This window comes from Panthera pardus, unplaced genomic scaffold (genome assembly GCF_024362965.1).
Source record: "Panthera pardus isolate Hobbes unplaced genomic scaffold, ASM2436296v1 HiC_scaffold_27, whole genome shotgun sequence".
NCBI classification, from domain to species: domain Eukaryota; kingdom Metazoa; phylum Chordata; class Mammalia; order Carnivora; family Felidae; genus Panthera; species Panthera pardus.
Window position 1 is genome coordinate 109,971,379 of NW_026526843.1, and position 24,149 is coordinate 109,995,527.

A 24,149-nucleotide genomic window follows, 5' to 3' on the forward strand; every position below is an offset into this window, starting at 1 on the left:
CTTTCGGGGTGCCTGGCTGGCTCAGTCGGTAGATCATGAAACTTTTGATCTTAGGGTTGTAAGTTTGAGACACATGTTGGGTGTAGAGATTACTTAAAAATAAAATCTTAAAAAAAAAAAAAGACTGTCCTTTCCCCGTTTGTCTGTAGACTTTTGTCAAAAATCAATTTGTCATATTTGTGTGGATCTATTTCTGGACTCTGGACTCTGACCTCTGTGTGTCTATCCCTTTACTTCTTATTAGGTAGAGACAAATTTAGGATTGTTAAGTCTTCATGGTGAACTGACTCTTTCATTTTTATGTAATATTCCTCTGTATCCCTGGTAATATTCTTTGCAGTAAAGTCAGCAAAGACCTTACCTGATATTAATATCTCAATTCCTTTTTCCTCCTACCCCTGTCCTAAAGAGTAGGAATTATCATTTATTTAATACTTTTTTATAAGCCAGTCTTTTTTTTAACATTTATTCATTTTTGAAAGACAGAGACTTTTTTATAAGCCAAAAAGCAAAATGCAAATGGCTCGTTACCATGTTAATCTCTGATTGCTACAGATTCACTTATCAGTGGGCTATAAAGGTGGGGGTCCCAACCCACCACAGCTAGCAGGTAAGGTCATCATGACAGCATAATTATTCACAATTCTTTACATAATAGTTGTTTACATAATTGTTCACATAATAGTTCACAATTATTTGCTTCCCATCCTTAGGGGAGGATTTCACATCTCTCCCTTGTTGAACTCAGAAATGGCCATGAGACTTGGTTTCATGGATGAGATAAGAGGGGAGGTAATATGTGTCCATTCTGGCTGGCAGCCTGAAGAGGCAGCTCAGGGTTCGCTGTCTTTCTTCTCCCCTGCCATGGGATGGGCAGTGTTGTGGGTATAGGCTGCTCCAGTAGCCTGGTTCCTAGAAGAAAGACAAGACAGAGCAGAACCACGGTCGACCAGCGATGGACATGAGGCATGGAAGAGAAATGAATGTTTGGTGTTATAAGACGCCAAGCCCTGGGCCCAATTCATTCTAGGCCTTTCTCTCACAAATAGGTGCCAAGAAGGGCACTTTCTCTAATTTAGAAATGAAGAAGTGGTGGAAGAGGTAAGAGGGGCCATCAGATGACTGAAACTGAAGGACAAGATGCCCAACTGTTGGCCCCTTGTGCTCAATGAAACACAATTTATTTTGGGCTCATTGTCTCAGGCCTCTTCTCCTCGAGTTGAAGGGTATCATTGTCAGTTCCCTCACAGCAGGGGTGCTGAGTCTCCTGGCTCAGGCCTGTGCCTTCTCCACATTGGGACACTACCCTTGACTCTTCATGGCTGTCCTCATAGCCCCATTGTCTGCAGTCCGCCCCGTCTTCTTCCTTCATGGCCCCACACCTGTCACCTCAGGAAACGGTTGTCGAGCGGTCATGGCACTTATTACAGAATTTGTCACTAATGTTAATTTACTCTTACAGGTAAAGTACACAGAGAGTTTAGTAAAACAGGGAAGATTGATTTGAGTGAGCAAAATTCAGGGCTAAAGAAGGGGAAAGGCAAAGACCTGGGGGTGGAGAGGGTGGAGAGTTGCCAGGGTTTTTTTCTTAAACATATCAATGGGATAAATATATCCACTAGCCATATTTACTGTAAAAATAAAAGAAGGCACCAGGCTTTTTTTTCCCTAATAAAAATAATGATGGTTTCGCTAAGCAGACTTGTAGATTGTTCCCCTAACCACTATCCCCATCTTCCCCATCGGATTTCCTGAAATAATTCTATGAAAAAGAAGTAATGTGAATGAAATCTGTTCAGATAGGTTGATAATATAGTTAGCAGTTATTGAGCACTGATTTATGGTAGATACAGTCCAAAATGCTTGATTTGGATTACTCATTTAATTCTCACCAACAACACTCTCCATTTGAGAGAGAGAGAGCGTGCACGAGCGCAAGTTGGGGAGAGGGGCAGAGGGAGAGACGGAGTGAGAGAGAGTATCTGAAGCAGGCTCCACGCTCAGTGCAGAGCCCCACACGGGGCTCGATCCCACGGCTGTGGGATCATGACCTGAGCCGAAATTAAGAGTCGGATGCTTAACCGATTGAGCCACCCAGGTGCCTCCCAGCACCTCTGCTCTTAAACATAATACGCTGAAGGCTATGTGTGGGTATAGATACAATTATATTTTTAAAAGATTGGAAAGCAGCATATGGTTAAAATGATCATATCTGAAGCCATTGGCTTAGCCTGAAAAACTCTGCCCACTTTCCTCCCGTTGTCTGCGGTTTGGCTGTTTGCGTTTGGCTTGTAAGATTGCAGCAGATATGAAGGCCCCTTCCGTTTAGATAGCTAATGCAAGTAAAAGACCCCAGAGAGAGCTCTGAAGGGATGGACCTGTTGGGTGGTTCACAGAAACCAGTGAGTGAGAATGCAGGGGTGCAGCATAAGCCACGTTTAAGGAGGGGAGTAAGTAGCACAAAGGCAAAGCCACTGGCTCGGTTAGAAGAAGGGACAGCAGACGGGGCATCGCACAGTATCTCCAGATCTGTGGTCGTTTCAGTTTTCATGAATTACATCAAAATGGAACCTCCCACGTCTTCCAACGCAGCACATTATTTTTTATAAACTTAGAGAAAGAAGCCAGTCTTAGCTGGGGCTGCCGTAACGAAATACCACAGACAGGCGAGCTGAAACAACAGAAATTTATTTCTCACAGTTCTGGAGGCTGGGAAGTCCAAGACGAGGGTGCCGGCATGGTCAGGTTCTGGTGACGGCCCTCTTCCAGGTTGCAGACAGCCGGCTTCTTGTTGCAACCTCACGTGGCAGAGAGAGCAAGCTGGCATTCTGGCCTCTTCTATAAGGGCACTAGGTGCCATTCGTGAGGGCTCTACCCTCACTAATCGCCTCCCAAAGGCCCCACCTCCGAATAGCATCACGTTGGGAATTAGATTTCAGCATCTGAATAGACACGAATGTTCAGTTCATAATAGTAAATTCAAGGGGCCGCTGGGCGGCTCAGTCCGTTAGGTGTCCATGTTTGGCTCGGGTCATGATCTCACGGTTCACGGGTTCGAGCCCCTCATCAGGCTCGGAGCCTGGAGCCCGCTTCGGATTCTGTGTCTCCCTCTCTCTCTGCCCCGCCCCCGTTCATGCTCTGTCACTGTCTCAAAAATAAATAAACATTAAAAAAATTTTTTTAAATACTAAATTCATAACTTACTGTTCATAACTCCTTTCACTGAGTGCAGTAGCACCGCAGTTTAACATGGTTTGAGTAGGTAGTTTTGAATGTGGGGATCTCAACACCCAGACTGCATCCCTGTAGTGAAACGAGGGGTTCAGACATAATAGCTCTGGGTGGAGATAAAATAATCCAGTTCACCAGGTAAGCCCAAACTAAAGAATCAAAGAAGTAACTTCCAGCTAACAGGACAGTGACATTTCATAATCCAAACCACACTTGGCACTACGTGTCGGCGGTCACTGCTGTGTCATCGGAAGGCTGTTTGTCTCCGTGGACTCTCAGTTGACGGATATTCGAGGAAGGGGCTGATTTCTTTCTCTGGATCTCCTGATGATTCCCGTCCTGGGATTAGCCAACTGGCCTCAGAACAGTTAAAGTTGCTTATGTTATACGTTGTTGGATTTTTTTTTAAAAACCCCAGTTGTCCGATGTTGGACTAAGACTCACACCTTCACCCAGCCATTTCTAGACTTCAGTTCTTTAAAATGATTGATGTACAATTGTTGGCCATGGAGCTGTGTCAAAATACAAAACTCTGTTGCCCCTGTGGGCGGTTTCAGTTGAGTTTTAGATGCTTTTGAAGAGGGCATAGATTAGTTAAAGGAGAAAGTCCACTATTCAATTCCTCATGTGGGACCGTTTGGAACTATGCCAGTGTTTTCTTTTATCTAATAACCGTGGCACTATCACTTTGAAAGTACCCAACAGTTTTTTCGTGAGCCTCCTTGTAAATAATTTAGTTCTCTTTTGAGTAATTTTTTTTAAGCTGGCAGGGCTCTGTATTTTATTGGACGTATTTTATCAGGTACATATTTCTTTACATATTTTCAGGACAGGTCAACAAAGCTTGATCTTTATGTCACTCTTTTTCTATCTTATCCATTTTATTTCTAGGCACAGAGTTATTAGCACTGGCTTTTATTTTATTTTATTTTTTTTTAATTTTTTTTTTTTCAACATTTATTTTTGGGACAGAGAGAGACAGAGCATGAACGGGGGAGGGGCAGAGAGAGAGGGAGACACAGAATCGGAAACAGGCTCCAGGCTCTGAGCCATCAGCCCAGAGCCTGACGCGGGGCTCGAACTCACGGACCGCGAGATCGTGACCTGGCTGAAGTTGGACGCCCAACCGACTGCGCCACCCAGGCGCCCCAGCACTGGCTTTTAAAAAAAATAATAGCTTTATTGGGATATAATTTACTTACCGTACATTTCATCTGTTTAAAGTAAACAGTGTAATGGTTTTCAGTATATTTACAGAGTCGTGCATCATCACCGTGATCAATTTTGGAACAATTTGATCAGCTCCAGAAAGTGACCTGTTAACAGTCACTCACACCCCATTTCCTTCTACCCGCCCCCCACCCCCGCCCTAGACAACCACTAATCTTTCTATCTCTACAGGTTAACCTATTCTGGATGTTTCATGTAAATGGAATGAGAGAGTATGTGGTCCTTTGTGACCAGCTTTTTTTTTTTTTACTTAGCATTATGTTTGCCAGGTTCACCCATGCTGTGGCATATACGAATGCTGCTTCATTCCTTTTTATCGCTGAATGATATTTCATTGTATAGACTACATTTTGTTCATTCATCAGTTGATGGGCATCTGTTGTCTCCACTTTTGAGTTATTGTGACTAATGCTGTTAAGAATATTGTGTGTACTTTTGTGTGTGTGAAGATCTGGCTTTTTAGTGACTCGGCTGCCCTTTTAAATATCATAGCTAGGGGCGCCTGGGTGGCTCAGTCGGTTAAGCGTCCGGCTTCGGCTCGGGTCACGATCTCACGGCGCGTGGGTTCGAGCCCCGCGTCGGGCTCTGTGCTGACGGCTCGGAGCCCGGAGCCCGCTTCGGATTCTGAGTCTCCCTCCCTCTCTGCCCCACCCCGCTCGTGCTCTGGCCCTCTCAAAAAAAACATAAAAACAAATTTTAAATATCATAGCTAAATAGGACCTCCGATGTCCTGTTGCTTAGTGTGTCCTTTTTGGGCACGTGAAATGTCTGGATTACAGACAAGGCCTTGGAGGCCCGGATAGGGTAGGAGGCTTCCCCTGGCATACAGAGCTGGACTGGTGGAGTGGGGCCCCGCATCTGGGTCTCTCGCTCCAGGTTCAATGTCTCCCCAGCTGGTGTGGAAGCATACAGGCAGGAGAAGACCTGAAGACTGTGGTGCGCAGATTTGTAAGACTCTCGTGGGCTTTTTCTATTGGTCGGTCGTTTTGTTTGTCTCAACGGTATGATCTGGTTTGAAAGCACAAGAACTTCAGCGTTAGAAGGTTCCCTAGAGACTTTCTAGGCTAATATTTCTATTATATAGATGAGGGAACCACAGAGGAGTGACGTCACTTCTCTCACAAGACCATGCTGTTGGTGGCAGAGCAAGGAAGGACCAGAACTCCGATTTCTACTCCTCATCCCGGCCCTCGGCGTGCCCCTCAGGGCAGGCGTCCGTTTGCCAGGAGTTGGGTGAAGGTGGCGCTGAGTCATTTTGTGTCTCTTGTCTAACAGAATCCGGTCACAGGGCTGCTGTCAGCCAGTCACGAACAGAAGGACGCCTGGGTGCGGGATAACATCTATAGCATTCTGGCCGTGTGGGGCCTGGGCATGGCCTACCGCAAGAATGCCGACCGCGACGAGGACAAGGCCAAAGCCTACGAGCTGGAGCAGGTAATGCCGAGTGGCAGCCACGTTGGCTGCTCAGCCCCTTTCCCCTGAACTGAAAAGCCTCCAAGGAGGTAGCTGTTTGTGTAGAACAGTTCGGTGTACGCGCCCCGTCCATTCCTGCTATAGAATATTTTAGGGGGGCGCTTAGGTAGCCTCCACCTCTCATTGGTCTTTCTCTTTGAGATTTTTTGTCTTCCTTAAAAACAATAGAAATCATACTATTCTGAACAGGAAAAGAAAGCGTCCACATTTCTAACCAGCTACATGTCTCTCTCACATGCTCTGTCCATTTTACATATACTTACATACACAGTGCCATTATACACTCATATAATGACTGTTTTCAAAGAATACACCAGAAATATACGTTCCGGAGTGTATGCTCTGTAGTAGTCATGTTGAAAGGGTATTTCTCCAAACGGTATTGCTGCTGCTTGAAACATTTTCGGAATTTCCCTTAGAAATTCCTTTCTAGTTTGAGCCCTTCCAAAGCGGTCTTATTAATTTATAGTTACCTTTTAATTTTGAGTCACATTGGTGTTGTCCAATATTCATGCCTGTGTTACCATCACAGCACTATGAAATCCTCTTACTGATTTCTCAGATCAGAAACTGACGTACCCGCCGAAGCAAAGGTTTGCCATCCTTGAGTACGTAAGAAAATATTCTGCCCTTGAGCACGGGAGGTATTTTCAGAGTATTTGGAGTGACAGTGTTGAAGCAGAAAGCATTGACATAGAAAATTATAGTTCTCTTAGCAGGAGAACCTTTTGGATTCATCTTTGATTCGTACGTTCCTCCTTGGCCCTCCCAGCCAGCCGATTGTCAGACCCGGGGAGGGTTCTTACAGCCCGATCAGTGCTTGTGATGGCAACCGAAGTGGGCAGGAGTTGTGGGCAGCCTTGACGACAGTAGGGAAACTTAAGAGAGGAAACCTGTCTGTGGGAGCAAGGGAAGGACGGTTTGGATTTGACTGGATGTTGCTGAGTGTAAGGCGATACAGTCACCAAGCCTTGGAGGTAGAGCAAGAGGTAGTTTTAAAAGATGCTTATAGCAAAAGCACTGGGTGCTCCCCCAAGAAGTTGGATAGTTAGCACATAAGTGAGCCGTTCTCAGCAGCGTAATAATTTAATGTGGATGTTCATCAAACTTCCCATCCTCCCTTGAGACGAAGTCAAAGTAAAGCCTGCCCGTCTACACACACGTGTGCACGCATGCACACACACCGTGTACCTCTCCTCTGTAAGCGTTTTCTTTTCTTCTTAATTTTTTTTTTTTAATGTTTATTCATTTTTGCGAGACAGGGTGTGAGCAGGGGAGGGGCAAAGAGAGAGGGAGACAGAGGATCTGAAGCGGGCTCCGAGCTGTCAGCGCAGAGCCCGACGCGGGGCTCGGACTCATGAAAGGCGAGATCGTGACCCAAGCCGAAGTCGGACGCCTAACCGACTGAGCCACCCAGGCGCCCCCTCTGTAAGCATTTTCTGACACAGGCTAGAGTTGACTGGATTTGCTGCTCTGTGACGGACGATAGCGAGGCACGAATAGGGCACGTTGTTTTGATGAATGTGGTTGACAACTAAAGAGAGACGTTTCCCTTGATTATGGAAGATAACATGGGATCTTCCCGTGATCCGAAGCAGGGATGCTATTGCGCTTGGAGCTTGGGAAGCACAGTCGTTCATTGTGTGAGACTAGCCCATGCGTGGCAGGACACTTAGGCTCCTTGCCCTATGCACTAAATGCCGGTAGTCCCCATCTTTACCTTGGTGACGGTAAAAATGCTCCTGGCCCCACATTTCCAGATGTTCCCTCACCCCTGGAGGATGGGAATGGCCACCCAGTTGGGAACCACTGTGCCTCTTCATAATGGAAAATAAGTTTTCTTTACTTGAGGGGAAGTCAGTTGACAAATGGTCACGCTGTACACAGTAGGAAATGTTAATTATAGCAATGTTAGTTATAACCTTATCGTGAGGTAACATTTTCTGCCTCAAAAGAGTTTATGACCTAAAGTGAAATCGTATTCTAGAATCCTAGGATTTTAGAGGCAGAAGGATCTGAAGGATAATTCACTCCAGACTTTTCTCTGGTAATTAACTTTCATGGCCTTTACTACATTCCTCCTCGGCAAACCACGTACATTCTGCAAGACAGGAGATGCTCGTGGTCCTGGGTGGGAGCTTCTTCCAGCCAGTCTACTTCGACCTACAAACTGTCCCATTCTGTAGCCACTTGTGAATTCATTTTATGGTGTTTCTCATAGGACCTATTAAGAGCAGTCTTTCGATGGGCCTGAATTGTGAAGGAAGTGGGAGGCAACATAACGTATTGACTAAGAGCTCAAACGCCTGCCAGCTGCGTGACTTTAGCAATGTCGCCTCATCTTTCTCAGCCTCAGGTTCCTCATCTATAAAGTGGGGTAATAATGACACTCACCTCGTAAGGTTGTTTGCGAGAATTACACAGAACCCAGGTAAAGTGTTTTATACAGCTCCTGGGCAGAATGTCTGATTATCATCGTACTATTGTTATTATTTATAATAATAATTACAATAGTTGGTTGCGATACGTATTATTGAGTAACCTTGGCGGCTACTTGCATTTTGTAAGAACTTTACTCAATAGTCCAGTGATGGTGTCACAAATGGCTCTTTTGGCAAAGTGTCATTACTTTGGGGCAGGATGGTGGACTTAATTCATCTTTAGCATGACAAAAATGAATTACTAAGAATTGTGACATCAGAATTAAACATCAGGGTACTAGGCTTATAAAAATTGTCTCGCTAAAACACCAGTGGATTTCAGAACTGGAGGTGCCATGTGGTCCAACCCCTTTATTTGAGATAAGTCGCTGCATCCAGATTTTCTTTGTTTGTGATGGATTGGAGGTAATCGAAACAATCGGAAGACGTGTATATGCTCAGGATGTGCCTTCTCAGGGAGGTCTCCAGGCAGCCCTGGTTACCGACCACGTGGTAAGGAGGTGGTTTTCATGGAGCAGGGAAGCTGGCCTCGTCACTCATCCCGCTTTATTTCCGCAGAACGTGGTGAAACTGATGCGGGGTCTTCTCCAGTGCATGATGAGACAGGTAGGCAAAAAATGGCAAATGTGTTTTCAGGTCATCTCAGTGGGTATTTATCATTTACATGGTGACAGCTAACATCCCTAAAGCGTCTTGAGCTTTTCTTCTCAAGTGGAAGAGAAACAGGAAATATTTTACGTTCTTTGTCCTTTTAAATTATCTTCAATAAGGACCCAGGCTCAGGACCCCGTTACTCAGAATCTCTTTTGAAGAGTTACTTGTGTAAAAGGAGAACATGCCCTTTTTTTAAATGGGGCAGAGACCATTGTTATTTATTTATTTTCAGTGTTGACTTATTTATTTTGAGAGAGAGAGAGAGAGAGCATGGGCAGGGAAGGGGCAGAGAGAGAGAGAGAGAGGGAGAGAGAATCCTAAGCAGGTTCTGCGCTGTCAGTGCAGAGCTCACATGGGGCTCGATCCCATGAACCATGAGATCATGACCTGAGCCAGAATCAAGAGTCGGACACTTAACCGACTGAGCTGCTCAGGCGCCCCAGATATCATTGTTTTTTAAAGCCACTCCCAGACAGCCACGTAGCACTGTTTATTTTGTTGAGTTTATAAAAGGGTTTCCTTTCATTTGAGTTGAAATGCTTGAGTTTTTAAAACTTGACATTACTGTTTACTGGTATTTTCAGCGAGGAGTAAATAAAACAATTCATTGAGCTTGTACTGTGTGCAGAACATCCTGCTGGGATCTGCACACATTCCGAGATGAATGATACTGTCCCCGCCCTTCATCAGCATATGCCCGGTTAGTCTTCGAAGACCTAGTTGCCCTTTCCTTTGGACATAAGGAAACAAGAAGTTGAAGTTTAAACGGGGCCTCTTTGTTCCCTCTCTCTCTTACTGAGTGCCTCCCGTGTGTCACAGCTCATGCCGGGCATATGCAGACAAAGAAACCCTTTGGCTTGACCCGTCGCCCTGCAGAGCTTGTTAAAATCCCACTGGGCCGGGCCCCTTCTGGTGCGGACGGGAAGAGTCCCCCACACAGCCCCTCTGTGTGGTGCTCACTAGGGATCATGTGCTGCCTTCCATCCCTCTGGCTCCCAGAGGTAGCTGCTAAGAGGTCTAGAACTAAGAGATGGACTTTGGGTATGGCCTCTGCCCGCCGTCAGCCCCTTTACTGTGTGGAGCCGGCTTGCTTCCTCCCTCAGGTACATAAAGTGGAGAAGTTCAAGCACACTCAGAGTACCAAGGACAGCCTGCACGCCAAGTACAACACCGCCACCTGCAGCACCGTGGTGGGTGACGACCAGTGGGGCCACCTCCAGGTGGATGCCACCTCCCTCTTCCTCCTGTTCCTGGCCCAGATGACGGCCTCCGGTGAGCCAGGGTCGTTCGAGCCCATTGTACGGGGAGTGACATTGTACAGGGAGAAGGGGGTGGGGAGGGACAGGCATTGATTAGAATTCAAAATAAGTTATTTCTGTAAAGAAAAAGCATGCTCTTGATAACGTTACGTGCACTGACTCTGTGACATGCTCATAGCCAACCTTCTGAGGACTGGTAGGACAAAGGGCTGTTGATCCCAAAGCTTCCTTGCTGCCACTGTTTACTGGAGCAGCCGAGATCAGATCTACTTCTGACAGTCTGAATATCTGCAGACAGCGTCAAACCCCCTCTTAGGATTTTCTTCTCTAGTATTAGCAGGCCTGGCCCCTTCACCTTTTCCTCTCACTGCCCGGCTCACCCCCTTCTAGACACACCCTCATCTACCTGAATTATACCCAAACGGTGTCATTTCTAGAGCTCGGCTATGTGCCCGGAGTGGTCGGTCAGTCCATAGTACCCATGCTGGGAGTGGGCCCGAAGTCCCCGACCGTGAGCATTGCCTCTCAGCCCGAGCCGTTGGCTTCCTGAGCTTCAGGCTGCAGCTCGTCTGTAACCAGAGGGTCCCTCCCGGGCCAGAGCCTGCCGCTGTGGCCCCCGGGGCTTAGGTCAGTCAGCTGCTGTGTCGCCAAGTTCTCGTCACCGGCGGTAAACTGACCTTTGGAGTTAGAGGCTTCCCGTGCAGTTCGGACTGCAGGTGTGAAACTCAAAGTTAGCAGAAATCCACAAATGATATTGTTACAGCTTGTGAATACACCAGGCATTTATAAAAAATACTTCTTGGTTGTGAAAATTAATATGAACCTGTAAATAGTTTGGAAAATTTAAGAAAATACAAAGAAAAAATTCCACTGTCCATTTTCATTTGAATGTGTGTCCTCCAAGTTTTTTTTTCTATTTAAGGTCTTATCGTTTGCATGGCTAATAATCTTTATTATACAGCATTGTGACCATTTTCCCCATGATCTTACAAGCTCTCGATAAACATAATTTTAGTGACTTTATCAGTGGATATGTTATAATCAAACCATTCCTTTATTCTTTTCCCCCTATTGTAACTAATGTTGCAATACCAACTTTGACCCATTCTCCGTTTGCTTCCTTCTGTTGGGTGTCATTCAGAGGCTACTTACATATATTACCAAGTTGTTTTCAGAACAGTTTACTAGTCAAACTCCCCCCATTGATGCAAGAGTTCATATCTCACCATACCTCTACCAGCTTCAAGAATTCATACTTGAAAAGTATGTGTATTTGCCATGGTCAACTAAACGTTAAAGGACCCAAGCAAAAATCCAGCCCTGTTGGTCACCGCCTGCTTCAGTGCAGCCCCCTAGGGAGGTCCGGGGAGCTCGCCTTTCCACGAGGTTAAGGGTTGTCTCCTGACGCTGGGGGCTCTACTCTCTCGTCTGCCACTGGGGAAATGTACCCACCCTTTGGCTCACTCAAGGGTAAGAATGGTGTCTGGTTGCTCCGGGCTAAAATTCATGGTTTGTTGGAAACTTCTTTGCACAAATCCAGCACTACCAGAAGGCCTCACACCTTCTCTTCCCATTTTTACTACCTGTAGGCACACACTCCTCCCTTCCTTTTTCTTTCAGAGATTAGGCATTAACCATTCCAATTTACTTCAGACTGAATTAAAAAAAGTTTTTTTTTAATGTTTTATTTATTTTTTGAGAGCGAGCATGAGTGGGAGAGGGACAGAGAGAGAGGAGGACGGAGGGTCTGAAGCAGGCTCCATGCTGACAGGGTGACGGCAGCAGGCCCAGTGTGGGGCTCAAACTCATCAACTGTTAGATTATGACCTGAGCCGAAGTCACATGTTCAACTGACTGAGCTCCTCAGGCACCCCATGCTTCAGACTTAATTTTTGATGCGCTCGTAAGAAAACTGAAAATGGGGGTACAAGGATTTCTTTCCTAGTGTGGTATTTGTAGTTGGTAATTGGCAGCTCTCTCTTCACAACTTAAGTCCGTAACTTTATTGTTTTTCTTTACTAGGTTTACGTATTATTTTCACCCTTGACGAGGTGGCCTTCGTACAGAATCTTGTTTTTTACATAGAAGCTGCATATAAAGTCGCTGTAAGTATCAACCCCGGTAATGTTTTCAGGTGTCCAGTTAAGAAGAATAAAACTCCTACCATTCTTGGAGGGCCAGACTGTTTGGGGCTGATCAGAAGGTTAGCGAGGTTAGAGCTCTGTGACTGTCACCTCTGCGCACAGAGTGCACGTTTTCGACCTGGAACGCAGCTGGGGAGTTGATGTTTTTGGAATGCACCACGTGCTCTGCTCGAACCCATTGTTCCGATCTGAAATAAGACCAAAACGTGTCCTGTGGCCTGTACCGGGCCGGCCTGACCCAGGGTGAAGGGCGGCCGCGTTGGCGTGTGGGTAGGAACTGCTGTGCGTGAGGATCCCCCCACGCAGCCGACAGGCGGAGGGCCCAGAGCCAGATGTGGGCCCTGGCCGGTGCCGGTGGGTGTAAACTGTATAAACCCCATCCAGTTCCTCCAGGCTTCTGTCTGATATGGAAGGCGGCGCCTTGCGCACTTCTTAGAAAACAAGGAACCTTTGCAAAGCTGAGCATAAGGGAAGTAAAGAAAGGGTAGAGTTTGTTTTCAAAAAAAAAAAAAAAAAAAAAACCCAAAACGCCACTATGGTCTAGAGCAAGGGTCGGCAAACATTTTTTGTAAAGGGCCAGTCAATATTTTCAACTTTTCAGCCCCTACGGTCCCTGTTGCTTCTACTCAAGTGTGCCATTGTCGTAGGAAGGCAGCCCTAGACAACACGTGAGCATGTGAGCATGGCTGTGTCCCAGACAGACCTTGTTTACAAAAATACATGGCGAACTAGGCTTGGTCCAAGGGCTACCCCCGGTCTAAAGAGGCGATTCTCAACGAGGGGCAATCTTCCCCTCCCGGGGGACGTTGGGCAACATCTGGTAACAGTTTTGCTTGTCACACGGTGGAGGGAGCTACTGGCCCCTAGTGAGCGGAGGCGAGGGATTCTGCTGAACATCCCACCTCGCACGGGCAGCACCCAAACACGGCAGGGTCCGGCTCCAAATGGCGGCAGTGCCCAGGTCTAAAGAAACCAGAAAAGTCCTTGTGGGAAGGGTGGGACTTGAGGTAGACCTTGGAGGGTGAGTAGGGTTTAGGTGAGCAGAACGGTGCGGGAAGAGCATGTGCAGTCATGGCGGGAATGAGCTCTGAATGTGGGAGCGGTCCTTGGGGAGAGGGGGCTCAGGGGGAAGGAGGAGACAGCCTGAGAGCAGAGTATTCGAGACAAGCGGAAAACCGGAAAACCGAGTCTGCTTGTGGGCGTGCAAGGGGCGGGGGCCAGATAACAGAGGTGTGTGGCCAGCCAGAGAGAGACATTTGACCGGGAGCCCCTGGGGAATAAATGGTTTGTCATTTTAGAGTCCTCCACAGGGGGGTGAGCTGATCAAAGCAGTTGCTGAGGATGAGTCACTTGGCTCTGGGGTTGGAGTGAGAATGGCGTGGAATGCGCAAAGGCCCAGATATGAGGACTACGGAGGAAGGAGTCCTGGGGCTGAGCTACAAGGTGTGCCAGCAGGACCTAGGCGAAAGCCGCTCTGGTGTGCACATTTTGGAAATGTTCGTCTTTGCAGATCAAACAATAAACGCTGCAATTCTGGCACTGGTCCTGTTCTCGTTGGGTTGTCATTTTTCAGTAGCGCGTGTAGCGTTATTTCAGAACCGTATCCAGCGCTTGCCTCACCTAAGTGAAAATACGAATTATAAAAGGTATGCGTGGATCACAGCCTCTGTGTGGATGGCATGTTCTGACCCAGTTCTTATTAATCTGGTTTAAAAGATAGGGCAAGTTCAGTATTCTGTGCCTCACTTGATTTTGGCTTTTGTTCCTTGCTTAGCACTTTTTCCCAAGAGGTAACGCTAGAAATTGGTATTAAATTATTTTAAGTGGTTTGGTTGGCTTCAACTAGCTATAATGCATCTGTTAAAGTTTCTTTATTCTATCTTACAATTTAAGTTCAAAGGGATTAGCTAAATAGAGGGGCAGCATTTCATTTGAAGAGAAATAAAACATGTTGTTCTCTACAAATCAGGAATTTCTTACAAATTGATAACTTAGGAATAAGAAAATTGAGAGTGTTTTTGCATGCATTTTTGTTCCACTTGAGTTAAATTCTACACAGAGGTCAAATGAAGTGAAATTAAGGACAAGCACAGCCACGAATCCTGTCACCTTTGAGAATGGATATTCGTGTGCCATTGTGCCTGTGGTAACATAAAGGAATTATGTTTTCCCTAGCACTTCTCATATACCTCTTTTTCCTGCTCTGATGACTACCTTTTTCTTCCTCAGGATTATGGAATGTGGGAGCGCGGAGATAAGACTAATCAGGGCATTCCGGAATTGAACGCAAGCTCTGTAGGAATGGCCAAGGTGATGGTCTTGACCTGTTTGTTCTTCCTGCTGTGCATTTTTACTGCTTTGATTTGGTTCTCATCTTTAGGGGGATGGATTTAATCTAATGAGCATATTTTTCAAGTCAGCCACAAGTATGAAATTCAAGTGGCACAGGTACCCCAGACAGCTGAGATAAAGAATGTAGGTAAAAGAATGTAGGATTCCTACACTGAAGTGTGCCTATGCCCGAAAATAAGTGTCCTGCTTCCTCATTATTATCACCCACAGGTCTAAGCTCTTGTTGTTGTCCAAGCATCTGGATGTATGATGTCCAGTCTCCTTTTCTGGGTCATAAAGAGAGCTGAAGAATATGACTGCTTTGTAGGGCAGGGCTCAAAAGTTCCAAAGCCTGTGGGCTCAGGTCTGGCAAGTAACATAAACAAATGAAGCTGGCCAGATAGAAAAGTATTGAGGGGTATTGGAGGCACTGGAAACTTTCTCTAAAAGTATTCCAGTTCAAAATCATTTTTATTTACTTTTTAATTTTTTTTTAAATGTCTTTATTTATTTTTGAGACAGAGAGAGACAGAGCATGAGCAGGGGAGGGGCAGAGAGAAGGGGAGACACAGACTCTGAAGCAGGCTCCAGGCACTGAGCTGTCGGCCCAGAGCCCGACACGGGGCTCGAACTCATGGAGTGTGAGATCATGACCTGAGCCGAAGTCGGACGCTTAACCGACCGAGCCGCCCAGGCGCCCCTCAAAATCATTTTTAAAACTACTTCAGGCCTTGGGGTGCCTGGGTGGCTCGGTCGGTTGGGTGTCCGACTTCGGCTCAGGTCATGATCTCACTGCTCATGAGTTCGAGCCCCGCATCGGGCTCTGGGCTGACAGATCAGAGCCTGGAGCCTGCTTCAGATTCTGTGTCTCCCTCTCTCTCTGCCCTCTCCCACTCCTGTCTCTGTCTCTCAAAAATAAATAAAACATTAAAAAATAATAAAGTGAAACTTCATCAGGCCAAACAGAACACACCTGTGGGGCAGATTCAGTCTGCCAGTCACCGGTTTATATCTCTTGCCCTAGACATTTAATGTGCCTCCCTCTTGCTCAAGACTGAAGTATATTTTTGGATAGAATAAAGACTCCAGAGCTAGAATTTTCAAAACAACAATAAATATGTTCTGTTACAATCAACTGACAGAAAGCTTAATACTAAAAGAATTAACTTCCTTAAGTGGCAGATTGCTAATGTTAAAATTAACACAAATAGGTGAAAGAAAAGCTGTCTGAATTTAGTGCCCGCCCCCCCCCCCCCACACACACACAATGTTATAAACTCATTGATATCTCACACTTTGGGAGAAATACTAACTTCATTTGGGGGAACGTTAGTCTGCTTTTTCTTTCTTGTTTCTACAAAGAGTGGCAACATCCAGGAAAGTTGTGATTTCACTGAAAATAAGGACAGGACCTGTCTCCAGGACACTTTAGCTGAATTTTACTGATATGTTTCCTCACCTTGGGGGAGGCATTTATGCTAGATTGCTTAATGGTAAAGGAGTAGTGGCTGTGAAAGTGTCCGTTTACTAGAAAGAAAATCTGATTCACACCTGTGCTTGTAGGCAGCCCTTGAGGCAATTGACGAACTGGACCTCTTTGGAGCCCATGGAGGACGCAAGTCAGTGATCCACGTGCTGCCTGATGATGTCGAACACTGCCAGGTAACAGCTCCAAGCCTCTCACAGTCCAGACAGGAGGGAAGGAGGCTGATGGAATGGAAGACTGGGCTCCACGTCACATTCCTCACCTTTCTTTCTTTCTCGCTTTTGTTTTGTTTTGTTTTTTGAAGACTTTAAGTAATCTGCTTCCAACATGGGGCTCAAACGTAGTAGTCCCAAGATCAAGAGTCGTAGGCTCTACCGACTGAGCCAGCCGGGCAGCCCGCATTCCTCACATTTCTCGCTCGGTGGTACTTGGCTTCCTTGAGCTTCAGTCCCCTCATCCATAAAACGGGCGTGCTGGCACCTTCCTCTCCCGTCACACAAGGCGGTTGTAAGGATCAGAGTAAATGAACTTAGTTTGTCAGAGCACTCGATGAGCTAAAAAGTACTGGGTAAACACAAGACACGATGATCACGAGGTGTATCTGCGGAGTCAGCAATCACAGCAACCTTCTTTTGCTGGAGGCAACATCTTTTTCGGTTTTTGAGCATACAGGTGGTTTTCTCTCAAGTTTATTTCGTGGTGCCACCAAAATGGATGACTAGCAAGCATTAGTTCACTTGGGGAGGGCTGGGGAGGGACGGGACGGATAGTGGAGGAGAGGTGAGATGGGAGAAATGGCAAAATTAGTAGAAACTGCATGAAATACAGGTCAGAGAAAGGAGCGATTCGTTGCAGATTAGGGGACTCCATTGAGCAGGCAGTAGGTCACCGATTGCTGGTCAGGCAGCAAACTCTTACTTAGTGAGGGCCCCCTCTGGGCCAGGTACCGCGCCAGGGTCGTGGAAGTATCAGCTTGTACGCAGAGAGCTTCTGGGGGGGAGGGCCGTGTTTGCAGGCAGAGAGCCTAGGAGTGAGTGACTAGTTACTGAACTGGGCTTGGAGGTCAGTTTGCTTTAGAATCTGAAGCTTTATTCCCATAAGAGACTCTTAAATATGGAAAACAAACAGGGGTCACTGGGGGGGGTTGTGGGATGGGGGATGGACTAAACGGGTAAGGGGCATTAAGGAATCTACCCCTGAGATCATCGTGGCACTATATGCTAGCTAACTTGGATGTAAATTTAAAAAATAAATAAATAAAAATTAGAAACAATAAAAATAAGAAAACGAAGCTTTATTCTGAAGCTGAAGGTTCCGCCGTGTTTACCTACCTTCCGGGCTCACTCCGTTTCCCCCCATTAAATAGTCCTGAATGGGGAATCTGTTTATTTCTTGAGCTACGGTTTAACAGAACAAGCTGATGATACATCTTAATAATGCATAGTCCCTAGGGGAAACTGTGTGAGCTTTATAGCCAGCTGGGCCTCGGTTAGAATCCTCGTTCTGTCACATGAATCTCTGTGTCTGAGTCTCAGAGCCCTCGTGTGCCCTGGGCACAGTATCCAAATTCCTTCTTTATAAAATACAAAAAAAAATTTTTTAACGACCAAATGGGATTTACTCCAGGAATGCAAAATTGGTTTAACATTTGAAAATCAGTCAGTGTAGTGCACCATGTGTATATGAGAGTTAGTAAGCTTATGTTTGCAGGGAACTAGCCCCATGTCTGTACATGTTAGATCCCAGTGTCAGCTACCTTCCCTTCACAAACTTTCCTTATCATTTCACCTTCCTTTCGTTTATAGTGCCTAACCCAACCACCTTATAATCGAGGCCACGTTATAGTGCCACTAAGTAACCCTAGTTCTAGGACTAAAGTAATTCTGTTATTTACCATTTTGCCTGTTTGTGTGGTCTCTCGGATTGGACTCCCTCTTCAAGTGGGTTCTGGATCACCCAGTCCACCCAGTCACATTCCACAGAAGCCGGACATTTCTGTGTGCTAGCCCCATATGTGTGTTCTTCTGTGTCTCCGTCTTCACAGCCAGCACACCCCGGCCTGCTGACGCATTAGCCCTTAGTTCCTCTCCTGTGTGTCCTAAAAGACACAGCACAGTCTACAGAAGGCACCCGAGGGAGGGAGACCAGCAGTTCTCAGCATGCGCTCCAGGCAGTACCGTGCTCTCCCCGAGCCCCTTCTCTCCCGCAAGGAACAGGAGTCGTTGGCTGGGTAGGCGAGGTCCCCCAGCGAGGGCCGTGTTGGTAGGAAAAAGCTCCACTCAGAATTGGCACACTTATTCAGGTGTTCCCTTGGGGCTAAGGTCATGGTCTCTAGATATCGTACGTAACTATCAGCGCCTCCCAGGTTAAAGCCACCTGTTTGTTTCTCGTTCAGTCTATTCTGTTCTCCATGCTGCCAAGAGCATCAACGTCTAAGGAGATTGACGCTGGACTTCTTTCCATTATCTCTTTCCCGGCCTTTGCAGTGGAAGATATGAACCTTGTGAATGTGACCAAAAATGAAATTATTTCCAAGCTCCAGGTAAGCGTTGATCAGGCTGGTGCCCCCCTACCCTGTGTTATGTGCCCCTTTCATGTGATCACATGGAGTCGCTCGCCCGGGCCTCAGTTCTCCGTGAGGTCAGAGGCTTGGTTTATCTGAGTGGACTCAGAGCATCCAGAGCCGAGTCTACAGGTGAGAAAACAAAGGCTCAGAGCGTTCAAGTGTCTTAGTTCTTTTCCTGATAGCAGAGCTTGAGCTCAAGCGCCCAAGCCGGCGCCTTTGAACCCCGATTCGTATCCCTCCTGTACTTCTAAAGCAGAGCTGCTTAACCCGTGAGAGATCACAGACTTCTTTGAGAACGTCTCGAAAGCTATAAAGTCCCTGCCAGAAAAAAACGCACACGTCCCAGTATCCTCCAACTTCATGCACAATTTCTGAGGACTTGGCAATCCCCAAGTTACATTGAGGCTAAAAGAATCCCTGCCTTATCAAAAAGAATGAAATCTTGCCATTTGCAACTACGTGGATGGAACCAGAGGGTATTATGCTAGGCGAAATTAGAGACAAATATCATCTGACTCCACTCATATGAGGACTTTAAGAGACAAAACAGATGAACGTAAGGGAAGGGAAGCAAAACTAATATAAAAACAGGGAGGGGGGACAAAACATAAGAGATGTTTCTCCATAAATATGGAGAACAAACGGGGTTACTGGAGGGGGTGTGGGAGGGGGGATGGGCTAAACGGGTAAGGGGCATTAAGGAATCTACCCCTGAAATCATTGTGGCGCTATATGCTAACTAACTTGGATGTAAGTTAAAAAAATTTTTTAAAAAATCCCTGCCTTGAGGTGAAATGCACGAACTATAATACAGTACACCAAGCTGAGAATGTTATTAAATAGTCCAGGCAACTGGATTTATCAGTAAAATGATGAAAAATGTAAGTTTCCTTAAAAAAAAATTTACATTTCCTAAGCCAAAATCTTCATATTGATGATCCTGCTTAGATTCCATAGAAATGATTTTAGCCCTTGGATTCAAAGGGGTTAAAGGGTCCCCAGTCATACCCCCAAAGAAGCTGTCTCACGGTTTAGTGGAGTAAAAGCAAGCTGTTTGAGCTCGTCCAGGTAGGCAGGGAGTTAATGCAGGGAATGAAGTGTTTAAAGGGGAGCGGGTTCTGGGCTGGGCCTCCCCAGGACTCCCAGAACACCGCAGAGCTGGCCACACAGAGCGTGCTTGCCTCCGCAGCCAGCGCTAAAGCAGCCCCAACTGGGAGCGGGCACCCAGCATTGCCATCCAGGGATTAGGGAGGCACGTTAACACCGCGGTGCCACCGCCCTTCTTTCTTAACACCCAGAAAGCCGAAGACGAATAGAATATCGGAGCCTGCAGCAGGAAAACCAGCAGCAACAGCCCTGAGTCCTAGGAAGCCCCACCCACCCCACCCTACCCCTGCCCCCACCTCGCCGCCCTACTTCTTTGCATCCAGAGCCTAACTGTGAGGAGTCTGAAATGTCCTTTCTGCTATCCAGTCTTTCAAGTAGAAGTAGTCCAGTCCGAGTGTCTCCCTTAGTGGCTTTTGCAAGCAGTGAGGGTCCCTTTGCATCTTTGCGTGATACAGCCAATCAGACTGAAAGGCTGGTCACTCTGAACTCTCAGTAATTACTCTCCCAGCCCTGATACTCTGACGGAAAGTTTTGGCATTCCCTCGTTGGCACTGATCAAACCTGAATTTACTTTGCTTATTACTTAAAAATAACTTTTTGTGTTGAGAACAAAAAGCACTTGGTACACATTTCGTTCGTTACTAAAAGATTGATGGGAATGGGGGTGAAGGGCTGACGCGAATCAAAATAAAAAGGCAAAGAAATTCTTCTGTTTCATCGAATGCACTTTTTTTTCTTCTTAGGGGCGTTATGGATGCTGTCGCTTCCTTCGAGACGGTTATAAAACCCCAAGAGAGGTTGTACTTAAATATTGTTTCTTATAGTTCCTTAAGTGCTTCATATTTAAGTCACCACTGTGGTGTTCTCCTTTCCTTGATTATAAAATTACATGTTGGAAAATTGGAAAGGGAAGTCTTAATTTTGGAGACAGCGAGGCTGAAGTTAGGCAATAGAAGAATAAGATCATCAGGAGGACAGCAGGCTGGTGGTTTAAAAGCAGCCTGTAGACAAGGACAAACAGTTCTGTGGCTCACATGATGTTTTAAAGAGCAACTGTGGCCTCCCTCTTGAGTTTTTTCTGCCATCGTGACTGATAGAGTGATTTCAGTAAAACAGATAGTCTGCCAAGCATCGTGATCGGCCAATTGCTATTTATTTGTTAGGGATATAGGAAGCTTAATATAAACTACTAAGGAGTCTTGTGTACATTTCTGATTTACTTTTCCGAAATTTTTCCACGGAAAACTGCCAAAAATAGCTTCTCCCCATTAAAGCAGACTCCTAATCGTTATCAGCCGCAAAGCTGGGTTGAATCAGAAAGCGAGGGAAACCCAGTGAGGTACGATGGTGTTATATATGTGATCTGACATCACCTTTTAGACGGTCTCCTGTTTGATTCCAGGACCCAAACCGATTGCATTATGACCCTGCTGAACTCAAGCTCTTTGAAAACATTGAATGTGAATGGCCTGTGTTCTGGACATATTTCATAATAGATGGGGTCTTCAACGGTGACGCCGTTCAGGTGAGAAAGTGCTGGGTGTTGTGTTGATAATCGGCATTTTCATTCCATGGGTGTGCCGATTAGTATTAGAACATAAGGTTATGCAAGAATTGAGGGCACTTTAAGTTATCTGTTGCTGCTTACCGAGCTTTCCCAAAACATAGTGAATTAAAGCCACAACTGCTTTATTTGCTCACGATTGCCCCGTTTGGGCAGGGCTCGGCAGGGACGGGTTGTCTCTGCTTCACTTGGCGACAGCTGGTTCTCTGGGGCTGGAGGATGGCCTTCCAAGATGGCCTCACTCACCTGGCCTGCAGCTTGATGCTGGCTGTTGGCTGGGACCTCAGCTGGGCTTGTGGGCCCAGGCCTTGCTTCTCACAGAAGTGTAGTCTCTGAGCAGTTAGGCTTTTTCCATGGTGGTCCTCTTCCCCCAAAATGCAAGAGCAAAAGCTCCCACGCCTTTTTCAGGCTTAGGCCTGGAACTGGCCGGGTCACTGTTGTTGCATTCTCTTGTTTAAAGGGTCGTGCCACATTCAAGGGGAGGGGACTACACACAGGCACGAGTAACGGGAAGCGGGGCTCATTGGGGACCACCTTGGCCCACACACGTTTAGTTCTGTTGTCTTCTTCTCACCTGCCTAGGCTTCTGCTGCCTTCAGCTCTAGTCCAAGAGTACCCTCAGCTAACATGTAATGTAACAGCTTTCTAACTGGTGGCCCAGCCTCCAGCCTCACTCCCTACTGGTTCTCTATACCATTGCCAGGGGCATCTTATTAAAAAGCAAATTAGATTGTGTCGCTGCTTTGCTTAAGAGCTTCCAAAGGCTCCGGTTTGCCTTGGTATAAGGTCGTCACATGTTTTGTGGGGTCTCATAAGATCTGGCCCTTATATTCAACACTGTAACCTGATTTCTTACGGTTCACTTACTTTCTTGAGTTCTGGGATGCCCTGAAACCCTTTCCATCTTTTGGACAGTCCGTGCTGTCTCCCCTCTTCTTAAATACCCAGGTCCTGGTTTTCTCCCCCAGCTGCCCCTCTCCTTCACTTGATTCATTGTAAATGTCTGTTTTTTCAGAAAGCCTTCTCTGATCCTAAAAGTTGGATTAAAAAAAAAAAAAAAGCCTTTTATATGTCCCACAGTACTTACCACACTATGGCACCTATAGCTATATTTAATCTCCCACTTACCTGTCAGAGCACCCTGGTGGAGGCGGTCTTTGACCACTTCACTAATCTATTTATTCCCTGTGCCTGGTGTGTATAGTAAGTGCCGAATAAAGATCTGTTAATGCGGCATCCATTGGTTCAAGACAGACTTCTTCAGCATTTGCTGCTGTGCGTACTTCGGTACGCATTAGAACAGACCCATCCTCGTGAACCGTATGTGAATGACTGACAGACAAATGCTTCACCGCTGTCTTAACCTGTTCAGAGCACATGTACTGGCGTGGGATCAGAAATCAAAGATTTATTTTGGTTTTGAAAGCCGCCTCTGCTCAGAAATTCTGAGAGTGGTTTCAGAAGTGGGTGTAGGGACCACGGGCAGGCCACCCCAAGATGGGCCACTTTGGCATGAACATTATTTTGAGTTAAAAGTAATCAAAACCCAGTAGATTCCAGAAAAGCTCTTAAGCTCCCCCTCAACTGCCTGCCTATACCAGAAAGAGAGCTTCTGACACGATTCCTCTTTACCTCAGAAACTTAAGTGCAGAGCAGGGCAACCTTTGTTTTCCCAACATCTCCTCTCATCTTCCTGCAAATGGTCTTCCTTCCCTTTGTATCCTCGGACCCCTACCCCTCTCCTGAGCTCAGGATGTCAGATAAACCTCGTGTTGCCTCACTGTCTTCAGAATCTCCTGTGTGGATTCCCCATATGTATGTAACTAAATTTGATTTTCTCCTCTTAATCTGTCTCATGTCAGTTTGAGTCTCAGTCCAGCTAAAAGGACCTTGAAGGGCAGAGGGAATTCTTCCTTCCCAACATGGCAGTAAGCTTGAAATGTTAATGTTTCCCTATCGTTGATACTTACTGTGATGCTTGGGGATTATCTTGGGTCTTATGTTTTCGGTCTTTTTATCCCAGAACTGAAAGGTCTCAAAAGAATTGATTTGGAATTTCAATTGTGATGAAGTTTGACAGTTATTACAAACAAAAGGTTGAGAAGACAAAAAAGAATGTGCTTTAGGACCTTATTTTCTAGGCCTCGTAGAATTTACTACTGTTAGCCCTATTCTGTCTCTTCCACTTGATGCCCAACGATCTTTAAAAAATGACACACCCCTGCTCAGACTTTGTTGTCCACAAATTTCAAAAGTAAAGAAAATGAGATCTGAAAGGCATTTGATTAGGTTTTCCAAAGATGAAATGTGTTAAATAGCTGGGTGGCTGGGTTAAGGATTGTTTTTCCCCTTTTGTCTATTTCCTTTTCATACATAGGTTTTTTATCGCTGCCTTTTTAATTTAATGGAAATGTTTACATCAACAGCTTTTGTTATATTGAGCAGTGCATCCTAAGAATCGGGTCCATGAATCATAGTACATACACTTCCTTTTCCTCACATCGGGTTCAATTTTGCAAGTATTTGTTGAGCAATAAATGTTTGAATGAGGGCTTTTTAAGTGGAAAACCGGTAGGTTGAAATAGGGATACCTGCTTAAGATCTGGCCTCCACTCCAAGAAGTTTATACAGGCTAGCTGGTGAGACAAAATTTACATATGTGA

General features: G+C 46.0%; 1 protein-coding gene across 8 annotated transcripts in view; it reads left to right on the forward strand.

Moving 5' to 3' along the window:
- The window catches only part of PHKA2 (phosphorylase kinase regulatory subunit alpha 2), a 70,823-nt gene that overhangs the window by 16,883 nt on the left and 29,791 nt on the right, over positions 1-24,149 (forward strand). For all 8 annotated transcript variants that reach the window (XM_053891791.1, XM_053891790.1, XM_053891792.1 and 5 more), the window contains exons 3-11: positions 5,737-5,895; positions 8,934-8,981; positions 10,133-10,301; positions 12,311-12,393; positions 14,662-14,742; positions 16,327-16,425; positions 18,645-18,791; positions 20,666-20,719; positions 21,325-21,447. In XM_053891791.1, the coding sequence (XP_053747766.1) occupies positions 5,737-5,895; positions 8,934-8,981; positions 10,133-10,301; positions 12,311-12,393; positions 14,662-14,742; positions 16,327-16,425; positions 18,645-18,791; positions 20,666-20,719; positions 21,325-21,447 (963 nt within the window). The remainder of the gene's footprint in view (positions 1-5,736; positions 5,896-8,933; positions 8,982-10,132; positions 10,302-12,310; positions 12,394-14,661; positions 14,743-16,326; positions 16,426-18,644; positions 18,792-20,665; positions 20,720-21,324; positions 21,448-24,149) is intronic.